The sequence below is a fragment of the Ochlerotatus camptorhynchus genome, unplaced genomic scaffold (assembly GCF_037179485.1).
Source record: "Ochlerotatus camptorhynchus isolate MF236.1 unplaced genomic scaffold, CSIRO-AGI_Acam_v1.1 ptg000084l, whole genome shotgun sequence".
In the NCBI taxonomy this organism is placed as follows: domain Eukaryota; kingdom Metazoa; phylum Arthropoda; class Insecta; order Diptera; family Culicidae; genus Ochlerotatus; species Ochlerotatus camptorhynchus.
In genome coordinates this window covers 2,127,783-2,151,360 of record NW_027040574.1, presented here as the reverse complement: position 1 = coordinate 2,151,360, position 23,578 = coordinate 2,127,783, and the positions used below count along the sequence as shown (strand labels likewise).

General features: G+C 43.0%; 2 protein-coding genes and 1 long non-coding RNA gene across 4 annotated transcripts in view; 1 reads left to right on the top strand and 2 right to left on the bottom strand.

Annotated features, from left to right (window-relative positions):
* Positions 1-23,578, bottom strand: part of LOC135698325 (tRNA-specific adenosine deaminase 2) — a 151,409-nt gene that overhangs the window by 12,700 nt on the left and 115,131 nt on the right. The window lies entirely within an intron of this gene.
* LOC135698280 (uncharacterized) lies at positions 36-23,553 on the bottom strand. 2 transcript variants are annotated; one of them, XM_065218171.1, is made up of 9 exons: positions 23,128-23,553; positions 6,991-7,044; positions 4,577-6,265; positions 4,345-4,499; positions 3,304-4,284; positions 1,740-2,072; positions 1,084-1,681; positions 849-1,021; positions 36-782 (listed from the first exon to the last, which is right to left on the bottom strand). In XM_065218171.1, exons 1-9 carry the CDS (start codon positions 23,281-23,283, stop codon positions 335-337), a joined length of 4,587 nt encoding a protein of 1,528 aa, XP_065074243.1. In that variant the 5' UTR covers positions 23,284-23,553; the 3' UTR covers positions 36-334. The 2 variants fall into 2 exon arrangements, with proteins under 2 accessions (XP_065074243.1, XP_065074244.1); XM_065218172.1 differs by lacking the exon at positions 6,991-7,044.
* LOC135698281 (uncharacterized) lies at positions 7,061-11,034 on the top strand. The gene is made up of 3 exons (XR_010517470.1): positions 7,061-8,282; positions 8,534-8,945; positions 10,784-11,034. It is a non-coding gene; the product is annotated as an uncharacterized LOC135698281 (long non-coding RNA).

Here is a 23,578-nt window from a genome sequence, read left to right as displayed (position 1 = left end):
CTGTTCACAAGAGAAACCCCATTCGTTCCATACAGTATTAGGGTTCTACTTATCAAGTGTAATTATTCAGTAGCTTTGAGGGTCGTTATCTAACCTAGGTTTTAGGGAGTAGTCATACGGCTCCTCTTGATAACACACACCGGCAATTTGCCACGTTTCACTCGAAACAGCATGGGAAGTATTGAACAGTTACAGTTACTGCTGCACAGTATTATGGATAAGAGAATATGTCGATAGATTTAAAAATACACTCATTATTGCTTTCTAGAAACTAGCATTCGCTGGAAAATAGATTCCCCTCATTATTGTCCCCACTGCTCTACCTGCGGGTGGTCTATTCTAGCACAGCCGACGATGCCATCTCGCTGACACCGCAGGTGTTATCACCTCGGAAGATCCGGTAGTAGCCCTGCTCGCCCCACTTGGGACCCCACGAGTTCTTAACGATCCAGTAGGGCATCGTTTTGTTGAACATCGGATAGTCCTTCACACCGTAACCGACGATCAGTACACCGTGGTCCAGGTTCTTCTTACTGCACAGCGGACGCCACGGGTGCGAAATTCCTCCCCGATAGAACTGCATGGCGTTGGCGTTCAGTCCGATCGAGATGGGCCCGTTGGCGACCAGGTACTGAGCCATGGCGGTTTCATTCTTCGGCAGATCGACGGCTCCCTTGACGCGAACGTGCACCTTGGTACTGTTGTAGTGACAGGTGTTTTGCTTCTTTGCCATGTAAGGGTATTCGGCTTCCAGCTCCAGACCTCCGATCTTCTCGATTGCTCTGAAAAGATTTGCAAATGTTATAGGGGATGTTTTAGAGGGCTCTAGTTGGGACGGAGAAACTTACTTGTAGGCATCGTCCATGTATCCACCCTGGCAGGCACTGTCGACTGCATCGCAGTCGAGCAGTTCCTGCTCGGAATACTCCTCCAGAACCTTGGTTTTGACTTGGTGAAGACCTTCAATGTTGCCGACAACGCTGAATGCCCAACATGAACCGCAGTTGCCTTGGTTTTTTACCTATGTTTGAAGACACTGTAAGATTGAGTAACTGAGTTATTCATATTTAACACAGCTCGTACCTGTGAAACGGCTCCCAGTTGTCTCCAATCGAACGAATCCGGAAGATCCATATTCTCATCGACCTTCGCCATGGAATTTCCTACGTGATTGCGTTCCTCGTCCCTTGGAATCACCAGACCTGTTCTCTGTCTATATTCGGCGCTGGTCATATCGGCAAAATGCGTGATGCCATACTTGGCAGTTCCCTGCTCGTACTTATTCAGCTGCTCAATCTTGAACAGGTTGTTCTTGAAAATCCGGAATCTCATCTCGTGTTCCAAAGTGCTCTGATAGTCGCGGCTGTGCTTCACCTTGAACTTCTCAAACAGATGCCGAGCGTGGTCCTCGCCTTTCGAGTAATGACCTTCTTCGGAGTCCGATTGCCTCGGGCGGACGGATCGTGCGGAACGCTTGGAAGCGGCCAGCTTCTGTTCCTGTTCCGGTTCATCGTCTCCGTCACACTTGACGTTGTACTTGCGTTGATCCTGTGTGTCCAACCAGACGCGTTCCCACACGGAAATTTTACAGATGACCTCCGGTTCGCTCTTCACCTTGAATGTGTACTTGTACAGGGAACCGGCTACCAGCTGGACCGATCCCTTAACGATTTCGAATTCGCTGAAAAAGGTCACGTATGATAAATTGAATTTCAACGACATTCCTTTCGGAGACTTACTCGTACGACTTGGATTTTTCCGTATTGTACGCCACCAGTCCAGCTTTGATGCGCTCGACGTGGCTTTTGTCCTTTAGATCCTCGGCGGACAGCTCATTCGAGGTACCGGTCTTCTTCGCATGCCGACGGGAACGGGCCACAGTGCTCTCATCGTTTCCGGCACATCTCACCGTGTATTTGTACGCTTCGGAGGGATGTTTCTCCTCCAGCCACGGTCTCTCCCAGGCATTCAGGTAGCAGACTCGATCTTCACCATTCACCGGGTACGCAATGTAGTAGGTGTAACTGCTACCGGCCACCAGCTGATAGGTACCGTTGATGACCCTGGGGTCTCTGTGGATGGAAAATTGCTCGTTGGAGGCTCTGTCTAGGGCCAAGTGGGAAATTTGAGACTCACCAGGTCAACCCTAGAGGCCAAAGTTCTAACGGGTCAAGTGCAAAAGCATTTCAAGTAAAGGGACCCAACAGACATTCTAAGGATTCACCTCGGAACTACTTAGGAGTTCTCCACATAATTTCATCGCATTTTCCTCTGCGATTGACCCCAAAAAATATGTCTAAAGTTGACTCTCAAGGGCTTTAAACTAGACTCATAAAGCCTCTGGAATAAACTCTTAAGCTTTTTTGTCTTTAACACATAAGGCCTTCGAAGTCTAGAGTCAGGATAGAAGCTTCCTCCCGGCTTGACCCATACGATATTAGGAAGTAAGATTACCACTGAAGGCTTCTGAAGACGAAGACCTAGTCTGTGAGATCTCGGAAGTTGCTGGTGGAAGAGACAACCGTTATTAATGCATAGGATCGCATACAGGCCGTTACAGATGACTCGTTAGACCTCTAGACTTAGCTTCGTAAGGCCTTCAAAGTTAATAATATTAATCCAGATATCGAAGGTTTACTCACAAAACATCTGGATTAAACACATAAAGCCTCCAGAAGGCTTCTGGAGATCTAAACAGTTACTTTCCTCTGAATTCCCTTGAACTGATTCCTAGAGATCCTCTGAAAATTCCTAGCAAATTTAGCATTCATTAGAGTCTAAAAGTTTTGAAACTTTTGCAAAGACCGTAATTTATTTGAAATCTGAGTTCTTGGAAATTATTCTATGTTCGTAGTCTTGAATATTTACAGTCGTTCCAGATTCTTGAAAATTTCTCTAAGTTTGATTTAATTGAGTTCAAAATTTCTAAAAATTAAGTTTCAAATCGGTAGAAACTATCCAAGTTCCAGAGACCTAAAAAACGCAATTCAGGCCTAAGAATTGATGATGATGCTGAAGATAAACCGATTCCAGAATTATTTCGTTTAAAGAGTAACTAGCGAGGAAGATAAACTTTGATGTACTATGGCGTACTTCAATACATTATATTCTTAAAAATTAGCTTGATAAAGGAATTTGAAAATTCCCTGAAGATTCTAGCTTTTTCCAGGTAGTAGACAGTCTGTTTCCGTCCCCTGCACCAACAAGACCAGATTGCTGATTCCCGATTTTAAATAAATCTGTACAGCAGCATTGCGATTTCACCGTAAACCACTCCCCCCCCCCAATCAACTGACAACTTACTGTGGGTTGACACCGGAGTCCGAGTTAAGAATTTTCCTGATCCGATTGACATGTTCATCCTGTTGCAGTTCCTCCGCGGTGAGCACGCGGGATGATCCGTAGGCCCGCTTATTTCGGGACCTGCCTCTCCTCTTGCGAATAGAATTGGAGTCCTGTTGGGCACCACATTCGGCCGAGTACTCGTAGGCTTCGTCCGCATCCAACCACGGACGTTCCCAGGAGGTTAGCTTGCAAACCGTACGGGAACCTTGATCGGCGTAGCCGACGAAGTAAGTGTACAGTGTTCCCTGCACCACCTGGCTGGTGGCGTTGATGATCTGCGGGGATTTAGATTGAAGGTCTGCTTCCGACTGGAGCACCTTCGCCAGAAGAATCTTGTTCACTCGCTCCTTGTGCTCAGAATCTTGCAGATCCGACGGCGGCAGTGTTGCGGGGCATCCGACGCAGAACGACCGCTTGGATTGACTTTTCGGTGCATCTGGGCAGGAGAAGGAAACTTTCTGAGCTTCAGCGGGATTTTTCTCCTTCAACCACGGTCGCTCGTGGGATGTCAACTTGCAAACACTCTTATCCGGATCGTCAGTGAAGACCAGCTTGTAGGTGTACAGGGTACCTGCCACCAACTGTTGCGTAGCTCCAACAATGCGATACTTCCGCTCACTGCTACCCCCGGATGACAACAGAATACTCTGGATACGATCTGTGTGTTCCTGCTTGCCATACTCTTCCGGAGTCAACTCCAATGGAGCACCGGTCTTCGGACCCTTGCTAATCTTCTTACGTTCGACGTCCCGCCTGACCCGACTCGACACTTCCTGACAATTGAAGCTGTACTCCGGTGCATCTCGAAGTGGCGTGTAGATCTTAACGTTGCAAGTATTGGTCACTTGATCGTTTTTGTCCACCAGATCCACCGTGTAGCGATGGATCGTTCCAGCTACGATCTGGACCGTGCCGCAGCGGATTACAAACCGAGAAGACCTACAATGAATTGAACAAGCAATGATTCATAGTCCCTGGTACGTCTCCACTTCAACTTACCTCATCTTTCCCTTGGCGTACCCCTTCAAGCCGGCCTGAATACGCTGCTGATGTTCCGGTTCGGACAAATCCACTTCATGGTGACCACCCAGCAGCTTATTGGGAACGCACTCCGACTGCACCAGGCGAACATCCTTGCCTCCTTTGGATCGAATCTGTAAAATAAATGCAAACCAAAAAGATTCAATTGTAAACCTAACCTCAAAACCATCGCAATGGGGCAATTCAAAACCTCAAGTGTACAGAACTTGCTGCTCCCATCGATCAACAGTGCTTTGCATTTGGTCACATCGTCCACCTCCTCGATACAGTGCGAGTTGGCAGTGACAACACGTGCCACAAACAGATCGCCCTTTTGCTCGATCGCACTGCTAAACTGATTGATCTGCTTCACGCTGATCACCTCCAGCAGAACTCGCTTGAAAAGATCCGTATCCATATGGTCCAACATCTCGATCGCCTCGGTGATCGTCTTCTGCATATCGCCTGTTTCGCTCTCCAAGTCCATCTCGACGAATCTCTTCCTTCGATAGTTGTACGAATTCACCGGGTAAGGATTGAAGCCGTAGTACGGTTGCTGCCCGTAGTGTTCATGGGATTCCCTGGAATTGCTGCTGTCGAACGGCGAATGGTAGAAGTCATGCTCGTGGGAATCGGAGTGGGGTGTCCGCTTGTTACGCTGCTGCTGGGAGTCATCTGCGTTCAAGTCTCGCATTAATTCGTCCCGCGATTGCGGTCGTTGAACATCTTCCTGTTGCTGTCCGTCGTCGCTGTCATCGCTAAAGTGCATCACTACCGAATCGATCTTTGGCGGTGTCTCCGATTGTTGCGGGGATAGCATATCAAAATCCGGCTGGATCACCTTCTGCTGCTGTTGGTCGTCTTCGTCGCTTTCAGAAGAATTCTGAACGTCGACTGGTTTAGCTGGCGTGGTGTTCCGAACTGATGCCATGTTGTCCCTAATGACAAAAGCCGTCGTGTCTACGTTGGCTTCGCCCCCTTCCGGATGGGTGGTTCGGTAGTAGTTGTCGATGCTGGTTTTGACTTTCTCGAGTAACGAAGCGAACACTGGTTCGTACTTTTGCTGAACATCCCGACCGCCTCCCCGCTGAATGACTTCGTCAAGCGCTTTCTGGATCTCCTGGTGGGTTTTGAACACTTCTTCGAACGTAGATTGGACCTGTTGGTCCAGAGATATGGTGGTCGTTTCCGGAGAAGCTTCCGTTGTCGTCAGCAGCTCCGATTGGGACTGTTCTACCCGCTTTGGAACAATTACCTCTTCAACAATCTCCTGCTGGGGTACGTCTGCATTTGTTGAAATCCTTCGGGGCACTTGAGCTTCACTACCAAACATGAACAACTGATCCAGAACATCCATAGCCGATCCGCTCAACGCTGGAGCAGTCGATTCTTCTGTCGTTGTGCTCGTAGTCAGCAATTCCGTTTCTGCGGTAGTACTAGCCTCATTCCTGCCAACAATGATCTGATTCACCAAATCTTTAAACCGCGAAGGACTCATCTCTTGCTGAGATCTTACATTGGGATCGAAGATTGGATTCAACCTGGTGACTACCTCAACTTCTTCCGTTGTTTCTTCCCCTGATGTGCAGTTCGAATATTCCAACAGACGATACTTGTCTCCACTCTCCGTAGTCAACCAGGGCTTCTCCAGTACGGTAAACTTACAGAGAACCTCCAACTGGTCGCGATCGAGCGCCTTGACTAGCAGATCGTATCGAACACCAGCGACAACTTCGCGAGTTGCCGACAGGACTTCAACCAGGGTCAGGTCCTTCGGTAGAAAACTTATGGCAATGTAGGACAGTCCACGAAGTGATGGACGCAGCTGTTCCTTCGCACCCAAGGCATCTACGTGAATGGCGACAAAGTTTTCGCCGCTCGTCCCAGCCGAAGGTTGGTCCTGTAGAAGGCGAATACGAATATGGTTCAACGAGGATTGACCTCTCTATGGTTTGGGGATTAGTTTTCCAACGAAATACCCATAGTGATAGTTGATTAGAGTTTTTTTTTTTGGTTTGTGCTTGGTTAGTTTAGCGTGTTGGGTCCGACTGACGGCGGATGGAGTCACGTTTACGTACGCACTCGCACACATTCGAACTACGGGTGCTGAAGTGGAAGTGATGGGACACCGCATGCTACACTCTACGCTTCGGCTAATTCAGGGAGTTACTGCACAAATGAGGTTTTGATGAGTGGTTTGGGTTTAACCGTGTAATTAAGATGAACAATCAACACACACAAAATTAACAATTTTTCTTCCGGTTTCGCTTCCGCATAACATACTGATAAGGCCATAGGGGGTGGGAGATAGGAATGATAAAAAAGTGTGACGCTGGAGATTGTTTGCTCGTTTGGAGAATCACCCACTTGAAGTCTGTTTACATGCAGCTCAGATTGTTCATTGGGTTATCAGCGGTGGATTTAGTTGACCACGAGACTTGCATGGAAACCTATTTATGGGGGTTGATAAGTAACACGAGTCGGGTCGGTCGCCAATGGGGGCAACATGTATTGCGAAACCCTATTAGTCATGCTTGGTTGAATGTCTTAACGCGCATCGCATTTTAACGTCACAGATGAAAGAGGCAGTATGCCATGGAATATCGGGGCAAAAACGAAACTCACAGCCTGCTCCTTAACGAGTTCATGTTCCAGACGTAGTCCAGTGGCCAAGTAATCCTAAGTGGGGAGGGGGAGAGAAATGCGTTAATCGCAGTAACCTTTCGTTGATGATAGTTACAGATTCAAAAAATCTCGCTCATTAAATAATTGCTTTCCGCAACTGTACCAACAGACGCAACAGTCTTCTAGCAAACAACAAACTCGCATTCAATCAAACGCGTTGTTTGTAATGCAAATAAAGGTTACTCCGTACCGTCGTTGGTAATTGCCTTCCGGCTGAACACTTGTTGCAAGTCAATTGAATCGTTTACATTGTTTTTGCCGGCAATCAGCAAACCGTTCCGTAACCCAATAACGTTTCCCAAGTCCCGAAAAAAGAAAGAAAAGAAGCAAAGCAAGTTCAATTAAATGCAAATTGACAAATTCTCGCGGTCATTGTGTCTATCCGTAACCGAACGCCAGCGTGACGATCGCAGCTACGGTTTCGCTGAGCGTGTCCGCGATTCTCGATTCAATTAAACGCGCCCGTAAATTGATCGCCAATGGAGTAAGTGATCGCAAAATTGATAAGTTTATTTCAGAATTACAGTGGAGGCACCATATTCGAAGCCATATTGCCTTCGTGATATGGTTTACGAAAGTAGTATATAGATTCGCATAGAGTAGTAGGAATGGCAACGGAAACCGGTTCGATGTCACGTATGTCTTTGGGAGCGGGGATCCTTATAGTGGTCGGCTTGAATGAGATCATTCAAACAATCGTAATCAGTCAGCTGAAGCCCCGTTGTCGCAAGTCATCCGTCCGTCTTTCCGCAGACAATCATTCTCGTGTTTCGTTCTCAGGAGCCGGACGGATCGATTCTCTCTGGAATTAGGCCACAACGATGGCAAATTAGTCTCATACGTTATTTTAACATCACTTCGTATCAATCATTCAACCGCCGCTGTAGTTGTCTGCGTTCGATTACTGATAAGAACTAACCGAAAGCAATGCTTCCACATTTGATGCTTCTGCCGCCGTTTGCCGGCGTTCAGTGCCTGCGTATAAAGAAGCTGTATGAATTATTGTAATAATTGTTACATTTGCTTGTTATGCTATTGCGATGGAGTAACAACGTTTTCGTAATCGAAGAAGGTTTTTCGAATGGCAATATTTGAAGTGATGAAAGTCGTTGTAAAATTTGATTTTTGTAGGGTCTCGTCGCGTCTTTTTGTGTAGCCACAAGGGACGCTGCAATTTTTTTTTTGTTCTTGAAAAATGTTCAACCTTCATGTCCGACCAAGAAACGATTTAGGCTGTGAACCATTTGCCCATTTGCCGAATTAAATTTAACTCGTAGTTAAAAGTGACATTTCGAAAGTTATTTCTTATGTTCGAAAATCCCCGTGCTGTCGATCGACCGGTTTTCGAGCCACGGTCGTCAAAATTTAACTTCTTGTCTGTCAGAAATAACCACGCTCGGATAGCAGGGTTAATCGATAACTTTCCATCTGTCAAATTTTAACCAAAAGTTAAAATAATCCACCAAATGGTTCAGAGCCTTAGAGTGCGAGTTTCAAAATTAGTGAGCTGTGCTTTGTAATACCAGAGCTCAGCCGGAATCGTATTCTGGAACTGAAAGTATTTACGGCCTTTTCCACTGACTGCTGCATATTCAAGGTACCACTGTTGATCATCGTTATCATCCCATCGATGGAAATAGTTTTCAACGTCATTTTTGTTGTTCCAAAACTGGTTTTACTAACTGGTTCGCAATATCGTTTCCATAATTTTCAGCATGTCCGGGAATCCACTGCAGCCTTTGTAAGTAATGTCTCGACGGTCTCATCCCGAAAACGATTCTCATTCCAAACCTGATTTCCAATCAGTCATGATAACTGTATTTGAAAGTCCAGAGCGTTGAAGAGTAACTGTTAAGTGAAAAATCTTGAATACCTGTATTTTAGATTCAGGCTGTGTTCCATTTGGTGAATTTTTACTTAAATTTGACAGATGGAAAATTTTCAAATAAACCTGCTATTCCAGCCTGGGGGGGACGTGCTGTCAAATCAGCCTACTGATCATCTTGTATGAAACTGGTTCCAAACGTAAACAAACGCTGTAGGTTTCTTATGGCTTGTTTACGTTTGGAACCAGTTATGCGAGGTAGGCGAAGATTGTTCGTATTTGACAGCCACCTCCCCCCCTTGATTCCAGCAGACTTATTTCTGACAGACAAGGAATAAATTTTGACAGACGCTTTCTCGAAAATCGGCCGATCAACAACAGAGGGATTTTCGAACATCTTAATTTATTTTCGAAGTGTCAAATCTAAGTGAAAATTTTCCAAATGGAACACAGCCTCAGGCTCTGAACCATTTGGTGGATTATTTTAAGGCTCTGAACCATTTGGTGGATTATTTTAACTTTTGGTTAAAATTTGACAGATGAAAAGTTATCGATTAACCCTGCTATCCGAGCATGGTTATTTCTGACAGACAAGAAGTTAAATTTTGACAACCGTGGCTCGAAAACCGGTCGATCGACAGCACGGGGATTTTCGAACATAAGAAATAACTTTCGAAATGTCATTTTTAACCACGAGTTAAATTTAACTCGGCAAATGGTTCACAGCCTAACCCTGCTATCCGAGCATGGTTATTTCTGACAGACAAGAAGTTAAATTTTGACAACCGTGGCTCGAAAACCGGTCGATCGACAGCACGGGGATTTTCGAACATAGAAAATAACTTTCGAAATGTCACTTTTAACCACGAGTTAAATTTAACTCGGCAAATGGTTCACAGCCTAACTTTTAGTTAAAATTTGACAGATGAAAAGTTATCGATTAAGGCTCTGAACCATTTGGTGGATTATTTTAACTTTTGGTTAAAATTTGACAGATGGAAAGTTATCGATTAACCCTGCTATCCGAGCATGGTTATTTCTGACAGACAAGAAGTTAAATTTTGACGACCGTGGCTCGAAAACCGGTCGATCGACAGCACGGGGATTTTCGAACATAAGAAATAACTTTCGAAATGTCATTTTTAACCACGAGTTAAATTTAACTCGGCAAATGGTTCACAGCCTAACCCTGCTATCCGAGCATGGTTATTTCTGACAGACAAGAAGTTAAATTTTGACAACCGTGGCTCGAAAACCGGTCGATCGACAGCACGGGGATTTTCGAACATAGAAAATAACTTTCGAAATGTCACTTATAACCACGAGTTAAATTTAACTCGGCAAATGGTTCACAGCCTCAGTGCACGGTAACCGCAAAGTACCCAATAATGACTACAAAGTAAGTATTTTCGAGGGAGACTGGGACTACCTAGAAACACTGGAATAAGAGACCAGCGGAGACACTGTTATGATTCCAATCGAACTGTCAAAAGCGGTTCCAATCTGCAATGTTTACAAATGGTTTGCTTCAATTAGGGAGGAGTATTAAAATCGTTTAACAATCACTCATGAACTCGATCGTCGGTGCATTGGCGAAGTCACTCGCAAGCAGTTACAAATGCAAGTGATGCCAGGATTGCTTTGATGTTTATCTTGTTGCCAAATTCATGTTTTTTTTTCTCCGCTGGTCTCTTATTCCAGTGTTTCTAGGACTACCCATTAAATGAGTAAAAATATTACCCATTTATGAGTATTTGTTATTCAAAAATGAATACTTACTACTTGTTTTTGTAGTTGTAATTACTCATAAATGGGTAAAATTTTACTCATTTAATGGGTAGTCCCAGTTTCCCTCGAAAATGCTTACTTTGTAGTCATTATTGGGTATTTTGCGGTTACCGTGTGTAGCGTACAGGTCGATGTCCTATCCCTCAATCGCAATTTTGACAGTTCCCTAACTTCACGGCGAATGAGAACGACTCAAATTTGAGTTTAGTTCACTCATAATCGCCAAAAGTGCAGGAACTCAGCGATGAGTAAAGGAACTCCGGAACGGAAAGCTATATCAAGCTTCGGAAAGTCCAAGGGGAAAACGAGTTCATCGGTACCAAGATGCCATTGTAGACTGAGGACACGAACATCCGCACTCGGTTCAGCTCTCATTGATGGATCAAGAGTTTCCAGCACTGCATTGGAGTTGGAGACAAATTTTACTTGTTTGTGTGCCTCGATAACATTCTTTGCTAGTTCAATTGCTTCTTTTTCGGTGTCAGTTGAAATTCTTTATAAACTGTGCAATCGAAGGAGATGACACAGCACCGAAAATCTTAGCCACCATCACGTATACTGCGGGAGCTGAAGTACGGTCCATGCCACGCCAGAAGAAACGCTGAGAGTTTTGATCCAGCCATCGAATAAGCACTTTGTAACCCGCCAGCCCGTCAAGCTTTCCGTTTGTTAGATGGGTGGCTTAAGCGCCACTCCTAGAAGGAGACCACCCAGCAGATTGTAGGTTTGCCCGGCCTGAGACCATCCAAGGGATTGGGTCAATATGTCCCGAATACGGGAAGAAAGCTGACTGGCTGACTAAAATTACCGTTGTCCAGAAACTCTACAAAACACTAACAATTACGTGTGCACAAGACCGACAATTCGTCCGAACCAAAAATCTCGTTAGGGGTTGTTCTCATCACAGGCCCAGCCTGAAAGTCCAAACGAACCAATCCGAAAAGATTGGAGAGTTGCCGGCACAATAAATGTCAGATTCAGGGCTGACTTCCCCAGTAAATTGACTCTACGAAACTACAGGAAACGAACACGAAACGACATGAAAATCCTTCATAAGAAGTTAACTCGGCAGTTCATCAATGGTACGCTATCCAAAAAACCATGGCTTTAGGGGGTTAACTGTATTTATTACGGAACATGACAATTGTCACCGTACTAGCAAAGCTCAACTACAAAGTTAAGAGAAAAGCTCCCATTCTATTTATTCGGTACGGATTGTATTTCACCTGCTCCCTACATGTCTGTTTGCCTAGGTCTTTGTTCTTTCCTTTCCCTCTATCATACCATCTATCCTACTCCCTAGCGTGTGCACTATTCATTCTTCTCCCATACGTGTGTTCGGTGCGAGTTTCCTCCGTACGATTCCTGCTCTCCTGGTGTTTCTCGGCTTCACGTTTAACCCATTCAATGACACAATTTATGGGCCGACGGATGGCTTCGTGTAACCCATTCTATAAGACGGTTATGTTTCGCGAAGCTTTCGTTTGTCTCATGCGCATGGACGTTCACAACGAAAAATATACATGCATGTACTCACTCGAAAACCTAGGAATTACATCGGTGCTATGGGTGAGGAGACGGCGGCGGTACCGAAGCTGCGTATTGCACTACTTCGGCCCAGAAACTATCGCGGATGCGATCGACTGATGCTGGAAATGTCTCACTCACCGGAAACGCGGGCTTACGCTTGAACGCGGCACATGCGTTCGATCGTCCGAACACTGGAACACGTGCAACGTATGCTGTTCTGTTGTTCGATGACTACAGATGGGACGAGTATTGGCCTGCCTGTCCAGGGCGCGCAAATTGGCGATAGCGACCCTCTTCCGGCCACGTGTGCCCCGGGAATCCTCCGAAACCGATAGGTGGGGTCAAAAGCGGTCTCTGACAATAGGGTGGTGTGACGGCAAATGGCCTCCGCTGCCACGAACCTGTTGGATTATACCCGCACGCACACGCTAATCAGTTGACCTGGTCTAACGGTCGATAAACGCTCACTTTACCTTGTACTTTCTTCGAGACACACACTTTGCCGCCTACTAACTAGCTTGCTAGGGTTTTACACTAAGGTAACACTACTGGGAAAGAATTGAAATTAACAATCTAATAAAGAAAGTTCATGTCGCAAACTACCTTTTTAATCACACCACGACACGAGACAAAACACCGACCACTCTTGCCTCTTCCACAGATCGATTCGAAGTGGACGATCAAAGCTGAGGAATTCCTCAGATAGCCGCTAGATTGTGACCTTTGCCCGGGAAGTCGCGAACTTGGACGACACCCAATTTCACGACCACCAAACTCTCGCAATTGTGCACCCGATTATTAGTGCCTTGCAGCATCTCTTCCAACGGACTATTCAGAGTCCAGTCATCTCTCTCCCCGAAATTCGGTAGGAGTGCGCAAAGCCGAACGGAAAAAGGTCATTGCATTTTCAATGGAAATCTGGCGGGTCGATGTCCACCTTACGACGCTGTAACTTCGTAGCGTCGGCAAGCTCGACAGGCTTTATAATATTTGAATTTGCGCTTCAATCTGAACGTAGGGAACTCATTACTTTTTTTTGTATGACAAGTGTAACTCTACTTAAGTGGATGTGCGTTCCTTGGCGGTGAACAAATTTATGGGTTTATTTGAAAAACGAAAGTTAATGCAATATAATTAAATGTTGTAAATTGTATAAATAGGAATTCTGTGCAAATAAATAATTAAATAAATAAATGCAACAGCGTACTTGTTACATCTTGGTGAAACATTTCTTTGATGTCTGCCATGAAAGCGACCTTTTTCTGCCTACCTCTCATCAGTACTCCAGTCAAAGATGGAACGAAATCTGGTCCTTTCAGCAACAAATCATTCAAGGAGAAACCATGAGACTTGGCTTTGGCGTCCATTACCAATCGAAATTTGCTAGCACTCACAACGCTAAAATGCGGCAGATACCAAGTATTGGGTGTTTCAGCTAGCTCTTCAGGTTTCAGCTTCCTTGCATAGCCCTTTGCAACGTAATCATTGATCTTCTGACAATACTGCTCGGCAAACTTCGGGTCAGCGTCCATCTTCTTTTCCAAAATAGCCAGACGACGAAGTGCTTGAGGCTTGCTGTCTGGGAACGTGAAGTTGTTGTATTTATACACTTGACCAACCTCAAACCGATCTCCACAACGTTTCAGTGTCCGGTTCATGATATCCAAAGCTCTCTCGTCTTCTTCAGACATCTTTGGACCCTGTTGGGTCTGTTTGATGCCAAAATCTTCAACCTTGTAAATCTCCTTTATCAGCTCTGTAAGTTCCAGGTCCTGATCGTTGCTGCAGAGGAAAACGTGAAATTGGTCAGCAATATCCACTGTTGCAGGTTCGATTTCACCATGGATTGTCCAACCAAGATGACAGCGCGTCAATTGCAAACCTCTTGTTGAATACTGCAGAGTTTTCAAAGGGACTATTAGACCAGCGTCGTTGGAACCGATCAGCATTCTGTATGGCGATCAGTTTGTCTTCATCCAGAAGTGGATACAATCTTTTAATCCTTTCAATATGGATGCTTACTCGTGGTAGTTTGATGTTGCTGATAGTCCGTACGTTGTCCATTTCATACCACTTAGCTTATTTGTTTGGTCCAGCAATATGGAGAGACAGTAGCATTGACTCATCATCCTTATGCGAAATTCCATTCGTCCAGCGGTACGTTACAGGAGATATTGGACCGCGTAGTTCCATTTGTTCAGCAAGTTCCGTATCGATCATGGACAGAGAAGATCCTTCGTCGAACAGAGCAAATACGTCCTGGACTGCACCGTTGCTACGAATCCTAACTTTTCCGACACGAAGAAGAGTGTTCACGCTTCTACCGTTTACATGGCAAAGATCTTCGGTAGTTTTCTTCTCGAACATGCGTACTGGTTTCTTGTATTCCTTATCCGAATGTACCAATTCATGGTGATTCTTGTCACACACCGAACAGGTTCTATCAGATCGGCAGTCACGACGGGAATGGTCTTGCTTCAAACACACATAACATACGTTGCAGGATCTCGCAGCAGATCGACGTTGCTCTACGGAAAGTTTAGCAAACTGCTCACACTTTGCCAGGCTGAAATGATCGTTCGAGTTGCATAAAGGACAATTTCCTCTCTGGTTTGTTTCACGAGTGTTGACGTTCAGAACAGGTGGCTTTGATCTTGTGACCGGCACGAATTGCTGATCCTTGCGATCCTTTTTGCCAAAGAAATGGGGATTGATACTTGCCAATTGGATTTCCATTTCATCCTCCAACCAACGCGAAAATGCTTCGAAATCGGCCATCTTGTCCTCTTTTAGCAACAAAGTCTTGTGCCGCACCCACATTTGCTTGCCGTCCTTGACAGAATCCAGGTTTCTGAGCAGTTCCATTCTGTTAGCCACCACCCACTCGGTGCGTCCAAAATTCGATTTCAGCATCTTCATTATCAGACCAACGTTTTCTGGAGCAGACAGCAGAGACTCCACAGTTCTACGAGCTTTACCTTGCAATGCGATGTTCAATCTCCTGAGATTTTGTCTGTCCGTCAGCTTGCACTGGTGGACGTCTTGAACTGGTTTTCAAAAATTGGCCAGTCCATAATGTTTCCAGAAAACGGCGGTAAATCTCTTACATTTCGACTTTGAAGAGCCTTGAATGCTTGACTGAGAACTTCGTTCATACCGTTACCTGCTACTTCAGGCTGAATATTTTCAGTACGGTGCTCGGAATCTTGCACTGGATACTCGTTTGCATTTACCCAGTCCTGTACACGTTGCACAGAATTACAACTTGAGGCTCCCGAACGGGAACGCAGCTCATTGATTTGAATTGCTCGTTCGCGTTTTTTCTTGATGAATTCTGTCTTTTTCGGGTTCTCTATTGAGCTCCAACTCTTTCTGGATGTTGAGAGCCTCCAAACGCTGTTCAGCCAGAATTTTATCCTGCTATAAAGAGGCACGCAGTTCCTGTTCTTCAAGTTCGTCGACAAGTTCCAATGCTCTAATTTGACTTTGCGCTTTGCTAGCTGCTGACATCCTGCTTCTATGCGATCGTTTGCTAGCGCCACTAACCGAAACGCAACTTCTTAATGATTGTGGGGCCGAATTAACATTACCGGCTTCGTTTTGCTTGTTCCTAACAGAATCAGTGACACGACGAGACTCCTCAGATAGCACATTTTGTCTGACCGGAGTACGTTGCATTGTGTCTTTTCGTTCTAGGTTTGGAATTTGGTAATAGTAGTTTTCGAGGTTTTTTGGGACTGTACCTGCGTAACAACGTTTAGGCCGATGCAGGAATCTTCCATATAAACTGGAAGTTGGTTTTCGAAGGACCAATGTTTCAGGCGGCTGGTTCGGACTCACGCCGACAGTTCGCTAACCTGAAGACGGAACGGACTCTTCTTCACACGCTTGGTCTTGAACTCTTGGACACAGATTCTTATAAAACTGTGTAGAGGAATCAAACACACAGTCAAATTTACGGGGTAACAAATTTTTTATTGATCTTCAATTAACAATGGTTGTTGAGGGAATCAAAATTTTCTCCGATCTCGCTTCATGGCTTACTGATCTCCAACAAAGCCAACCAGGATGGAAGAAGGAAAACACTCCAGCATTCAGGGTGGAGAACTTCCCGCCTCTTCGTGTTACGCAACACGGTCAAGGAAATCCACGGGTGCAATACGGCCCCCGTCAAGAAACGTCTGGTGCCTCAGCTGGACAAAGCTCTCCATTCCCCCTGGATTCTGAAGACAACCACCAGTACAAAACGCTTGCTGACTTCCTCCGCAAGCATAGTATCGACGTGGGCCTCCTATCAGAGACCTATTTAAAGTCCGGCGACAGCTCCAGGGGGGGTAGTGTTGCGGTCGTCGTCAAGAAAGGAATAAAATACCACACTCTGTCCCATATCCGCATCTCTATCATCGAGGCCCTTGGTGTGGAGGTGGAGTCGTCGACTGGATACGTCCAGTTCATCGCCGTCTACTGCACTCGATAGTGTGCCGCCAGCAGTGGACTAGCGGCTAAATTCAGTTTCTGTCACAAGTACGTTCACCCAGATTTGGGTAAATGCATGTTTACCAAGGGGGGAGGTGGATGTCAAATACAAACAATCGTCGCCTACCTCGCGTAACTGGTTCCAAACGTAAACAAGCCATAAGAAACCTACAGGGTTTGTTTACGTTTGGAACCAATTTCATACAAGAATGATCATTAGGCTGATTTGACAGCACGTCCCACCCCAGCCCAAAACGGCTGAGGAGGCAGCACAGATGTCAAGAGTAAAGCCCTACAGTACTGTAGGGCTTTAGTCAAGAGTACCCTTCAAAGAAGCAGTGTTATCTCGACAGTGAGCATTCATAAGGGCGTATACGCGATGATCGATTCTCTTCATCGATTTTCTCTTTTCTTAATAACTCGCTAGATTTAACGTTTGTCGGTGCGTTTGTTGTTGCTTTTGAAAGCCAATACAACCTATTACAACTCTACATTGAACAAATTCTACAAAATTGTTTCGCTTAGCTGTAGCAATGCAAAGAGAAAAACGATGAAGAGAATCGATCATCGCGTATACGCCCTTATGCATGCTCACTGTCGATCTGTTTGTCATATGTACACAGAAAATGAAACTTACCCAAAGCTTGAGTTTAAACAACCCAAAATTAAGGAAAACCGTTATAGTATCTCATTGGGTAAAAATCAATGTGTTATGATGGTTAATTTAAACTCAACGGTTGAGTAATACGTACACTCAAAGATAAATTAAATCAAAAAAGCTTAAAAAGTATGCAGATTCCCGCTTCACCTTATTGAGTCCGAGCCATGATTACTTCGGTAGTAGTCATGTATGATTAAAATCGAAATAATCTTTTCAGTATTAAATTTTATTCTTTTTCAATACTGATACATAATCAAAAAAGATTAAAATTCAATCAAAAATTATTAAAATAGAATCAAAAATGATTAAAAGTTATTCAAAAAAAGATAATCTACAATCTAATCAACCATGATTAAACTGGGATTCATATCAGATGCTTATTTTTTAGAAAGAGAGGATTAATTTTTAATCATTTGATATGATTAAACTGAGTTTAATGTCAAATTGATTAAATTTCAAGCAAAATGGGAATAGTTCAATTTATCAGTGTATATTACCTAACGATGAGTAAAAACAAAACGGAAATTTGGTGGGCCTAAATTTACTCAACGCTGAGTAACTTACTATAAAGCTTGCGTTGAGTGAAAATAACTCTGAGTTGGATGAAAATAATGCCACGACGACGCCATTTGTGATTTTGCTCCCTTCGAATGAAGTTCAACGCGCAGGGCTGGTAGTGCTGATGCGATATATTAGTAGTGACTTTAGTGACTAAAATTACGGAAATAGTGACCAAATAGTGACTTGTAAATAATTAATAAGTAACCATTTACATGGTAACTAAGAAATTAAAATACGGTTTGGTATTGGAATAAACTTGTTATGTCTTAGAACTTAAATTCAAATTTCATAAATTCCTCTAATTTATTCGAATCTCACAACGGAATCTCCTGTGAAGTGCTTTAGAAGTGATTTGAATAATTTACTTTTGCTTACGTTATACATGATGCCTAGCAAATAGTAATTCCTATTTTTTGTATGAGCTTGAACTTGATTTTGCGTTCGAAATGTTTAAAATTTTGATATATCTAGGTAGATAACTTTGATAATTCGCTAAGAACTTTTCACAGAATTTCTTCAGAATGATCTCAAGAACTTTTTTAGAATAATTTTCCTTCTCTTAAACTTAGAGGCAAAAGAGAGCTTTTACAAAAATAATATTGCATTCTTGAAATTCATTGCAAAACAATCAACAAAATTCTAGGAAATAGATTATTTTCGTAGCTGGAATTTTTTAATATCGAATATCAGAATTAAAGTGGACATTTGATGATGAGGAGATGAAAGTAAAGAGTTGATAGTTCCGATATAGTAAGGCAGTGTGAAGTTTGTATATTGAAAGTAGAAAGCGAACAAAGGAAAGTTTTGAGGAAGGTACGAATCGAGTAGAGCATCTCCTTTACCAAGCTCATCCGGTAATGAGGGATGGTGAGGGGTGTTTCCCCCTGCCGCCACTGGCAAAAGGAATGATCACCGATTTGCTCATGTACCTCCGATGTGCGGAAACAGTTCTATCGATTGTTTCACACTCAAGTCGCCATCTGACGTAAACAAGTACCCGTTTCGTACAATCCTCAAAATTGTCCTTGCTCGCTGCTCCTTAGAATTATCACTTAACCTCAGAAATTTAATAAATTTCTGCTTAGAATAACTTTGGACTTCTCCTCGGCATTCATTCTCCTTAGAATTCCCATAGTATTTCCTCAGAATTCTCAAAACAGAAATCCATCACAGAATAACTTTGAAACTCTTCTCGGAATTCCTTTGAGATTGAACCCTCAAAATTCGATTCCATTGGAATTTTTCTCGGAATTTATTTCGAACTCTTTAGAATTCTACACGTTAAGATTCACATACGTTAAAGTCGGTAAAGATTACCTAGATAACGGTAAAAATTACTGATAATCGAAGAAAGTGCACATACCTAAATTATCGGTTATCATGGATTACCAATAATTAACGTTAAAAATTACCTAAATTATACTAAAAAATAGCCTATTTAAAGTAAAAAGTAACGATTTTTATCGGTAAAAATACCGATAATTTTAGGTAATCGTAGCTAAGTGTGTATTGCAAGTATCTTCAGAAATTACCCCAGAATTCATTTAGAACTATCCGTACAGACCATTTTTGGAGTTCACGGGATTTTCATGGAATTTTCGTCAAAGCTCCCTTAAGCAAAATTTCAGAAATAATTTTGAATTCTTATTTAATTTCTTATCAGAATCCTCATCCAATCATCATAGAATTCTTCTCAGAACTCTCGTTAAAATCCACCCTCAATTATACCCTAGCAACACGCTTGTCACTGAAAAATTGAGGTTACTTGTGTGCAACTTATTCCAGTCACAATCAAGTTGCAGCAACTCATTTAGATAGAAGTGTGCGGCTTGGGTATTATTTCCAAAATTGTTTCGGAGCTGAATTTTGCGTCTCTAATAATTTAAATAATAATCCAAAGCGACGCTCGTATGTGTTAAGCCAAGTTTAACTATATAAATAAATCTGACTTAAGAGTTAAGCGGAGATGAAGAAATCAGTTCTCAGAACACTAGATTTTACATTAGACTTTCGTAGTCTGTACTTTGGTATTCTTATCTGATATATCTTGTTGTCATTCCTAGAATCCTTTAAAATTCTCTTAAAATTTATTTGGGATTTTTTAAAGTTCTTAATTATCCTTGAAAGACTTTTGAAAATCTATTACAGATAAATACCTTTTGAAAGTTTCTAAGGTTTACAATTTATTTTCTGGGAAAGGAGGTATATTTTCCCCAATTTTTAATCGAAATTGAAAGCATTTCCCAATAGTTTTCCTGGTACTCTAAAGTTTTGCGGTTCACTGGTCACCCTAGCTGCTACCAGCTCTGAACGCGTGTGACGTCCGGAAGTTTTTCTACCGTTCTGTTATTCCCCCGTGAACTGGTTCGTATGAGACCTCGTTCGAGACCTTCGGTTGTTCGATTCCGAACTCGACGTATATTAATTTCGTTTCTTTCGCATAATTTTTTTGCCACATTGCGCATCTCGAAACGAAAAACTTTTTCATACAAGCGTTCGTACAAAAAGTCTTTCGTTTCGAGATTCGCAATGTGACCCCAGTACTTGCAGCTTCCACCACGACTGTTGATCTGGTTCTTTCTGGAGACCCGGGTGTGCCGTAGAAGCCATCCGTTCTGTTATTCCCCCGTGAGCCGGTTCCTTCGACACCATCGGTTGTGGAAAAATGAATAATATATTTGTTATTGTCTTCACGGATTTTATTGATTATGATTTTTAACATTAGGAATAATTACGTGCTCGTTATATGGCAAGCGTCCTTTTCTTTAATAATTTGTTTTCCGGGAAAATAACGTACCGTTGGGTTAATTTTACTTAAAAATAGGTTATTTATCTGAACAAAATCCCAGTAAAATAACCCATAGTTGAGTTAATCCGACCCAAACGCTAGGTTTTTTTTTATTCGGAAAAGTGCCAGGTAAAATAACCTATCGTTAAGTTAAATTTACCCAAAATTAGGTTTTTCCTAATTGGTCAAATTTACCTACTGCAGTCTTCTAGATCATTTAACCAAAATTAGGTTTTTTTTTATTTTTACCCAAAATTAGCTTCTCGTACACAGCAAAAAAAGATGTTGAATATTACATCCAAACTGCTGCAACCTGGTCAATTTTTTCGGTTGTGTAATATCACATTGTACGATGTACATCGATTTTGCGAACAAAATTACATCCATTGATGTAATATTGTATCTGCTTTTTGCTATTACATCATTATTTCATACATCAGCTTGAATTGCGTTGATCGATATTACATTTTTTTTTTGCTGTGTACGGAACTTCGAGGTTGAGTCAAAAGAACCCTAATTTGGGTAATTTGTTATTTCTGTGTAGCGCAAACTAGTCGATCAGATATTGCCTACGCTGCGAATGCTGTGAACAACTTCTCTGCCAACTCTGGTAGACAACATTAGGAAGCAACCAAGCGTATCATCCTATACCTGAAGGGAACAGCGCAGAAAAGGTTACTGTATACTAAAGCCGAAACTGAAGGGCTTCAAGGGTATAGCGATGCCGATTGGGGAGGAGATCCTGATGATAGAAGATCGACAACAGGTTACTTGTTCACCATGCAAGGGGCTGCAATATCCTGAAATGCGAAGAAGCGTAGCCCTTTCATCATGCGAGGCGGAATTCATGGCAATTTCGCGGGTCATTCAAGAATCTGCGTTCGGAGCTAACAGAAGTTGAAGCAATGCCAATCTACTGCGATAATCAGTCGGCAATCAGCATCGCGAACAATGGTTCGTATAATCCAAGAACGAAGCATGTTAGTATTCGCTACCACGAAGCATTGCAGCAGCCAACAGTAAAGTTCGAATACATCTAGACCGCAAACCAACCAATTCTTAGGCATCGCGGATTAGGGAGGAGTGAAAACCCGCGATTTTGTTACGTTAACAAGTATTTAGAGAATAAACGTTCATTCCACTTTGTTCCTTCAAACCTGAATCACCGGTTTTCCTTTTAACTCATCAAGACTAGTGTGCCATTTGTCTTTTAATTGCCTGCTGTCTTTAGCCAAGTTGTTCAAATGGGCAAGGTCTTTTGGAAGATGAACAGCATAATTCTTAATTCCCTCACCAGGCGGCATTAGTGTGCCGCCAGGTTTTATAATTGCTTGATTTATCGTGAGAGTTCGTCTAGGTAGAAGAAGGTTGCTGTCTTTGGCAAACTTGTGCAGATGGATAAGGCTTGATTGGAAATCTTGATTTGTTCATATTTGTCATGACTGTAACGTCTCAACTGGAACATTTCGACGACCAACTTTCGCGAAAGAGTGTGGATAAATATTATTAAAATAGTACGATGATGTCATTATTTCTTATCCCAGTACATCTTTAGTTGAACTTGAACAAGAAATCTACTACATATGATTGCTGTGAAAATTAATTTCAATATCTGCATAACTAATGAAGTGCAAGTTTTTTTTTTTAATTTCTGCCACAAGTAATTGCCTGTCTTACCTCACAGTGTCATACTATACAGCGCAATAAATGTGTTGACTCTGCAACAAAACAATACACAGCCTAGCCGGAGTATGACCACCACGTATCCGAACGTGCTAAATGGATAGAAAGTGTGCCTTCAAAATCACGAAAACCACTCACAAAGGAACACAGGCGAATGAGATCATCAACCTTCGATATATGTAGCAAATGGGTTTGGGGTTTCCCTAAAAGAGTAGAACACGATCAGGAAAAGCAACTTATGTGTCATTCCTTGGCCTGCTGGCAGTTTCTCGTTTGTTAGCAATACATAGGAGATTATTTGTGTTGCTGTTCAATAACAAGTTTGAAAGTTTGTATCGTCCTGTAGGCGGAGAACCTCTTATCATCGCAAATTGAAAAGGAAAACATATCGCCGACAAAGACAGACAGATAAATACAGTTATGTTTTGTCCAACCAACAACAAGATAAATACCTAGCGTTCGCCGCTTTGTTCGATGGGAGTGAAAAAAAAGACAGATACCCCTGACTTTTCGTTTTACGTAGGATAAATAAGACCTTCAACACAAAGGCGCAGCAGAAGCCATATATATCGAAGATCGTTTCCTTGATAGATTATGATATATTACGTTGTACACTAGCAATGCCTTACAGCGCCTTGAGCGAATTCATATTCTCTAAGGAAGAAAGCTATTTGCCACCAAACCAGCTGTTTAGAATTAGCATTAATTACCTACAAACATCCATATATACGAAGATAGGCAGCTATTTTCTACTTTTCTCCTTACCTTCACATCATCGGTGTTTGATGCAATGCTTCCACTGCCACCGCCATCCTGCTGCTGCTGCTGCTGTTCTTCTTGACTGCGCACTACCGTCGTCGATAGGGTTATCGCCAGTAGTATCAAACTATTTACCACCAGCCTACTTCGCCAGCACTTCATGATTATTGTAATTCTCGCGGATTTTACTGCCGATTCGTCATCCGTGTGCCTAGGCCTAGCTCTGTCTGTGTAGTGTTATGAATGAATGGACAGGCGGTGAAAATTTTCGTTCAATTTGATTCTACCTCTCTCTCCGAGGCCCGCTATTGGTAGTCGTTAGCCTGAGCGACTTACACATACACAACCGGAACAAACACTGCACCAATGAACAACACTTTTGTTTACAAATATTTCTGACCACTAGCCACTGAAAAACACGTCCTTCCTCAACGACCGACTTCGCTCAACTGGTGGC

Coding starts and splice junctions, on each gene's coding strand:
- LOC135698280 (XM_065218171.1), bottom strand. CDS start 23,283: ATGAAGTGCTGGCGAAGTAGGCTGGTGGTAAATAGTTTGATACTACTG. Junction 7,045..23,127: donor CAAACACCGATGATGTGAAG/GTAAGGAGAAAA, acceptor CTCCCCACTTAG/GATTACTTGGCCACTGGACT. Junction 4,500..4,576: donor GCAAGTTCTGTACACTTGAG/GTTTTGAATTGC, acceptor TTTATTTTACAG/ATTCGATCCAAAGGAGGCAA.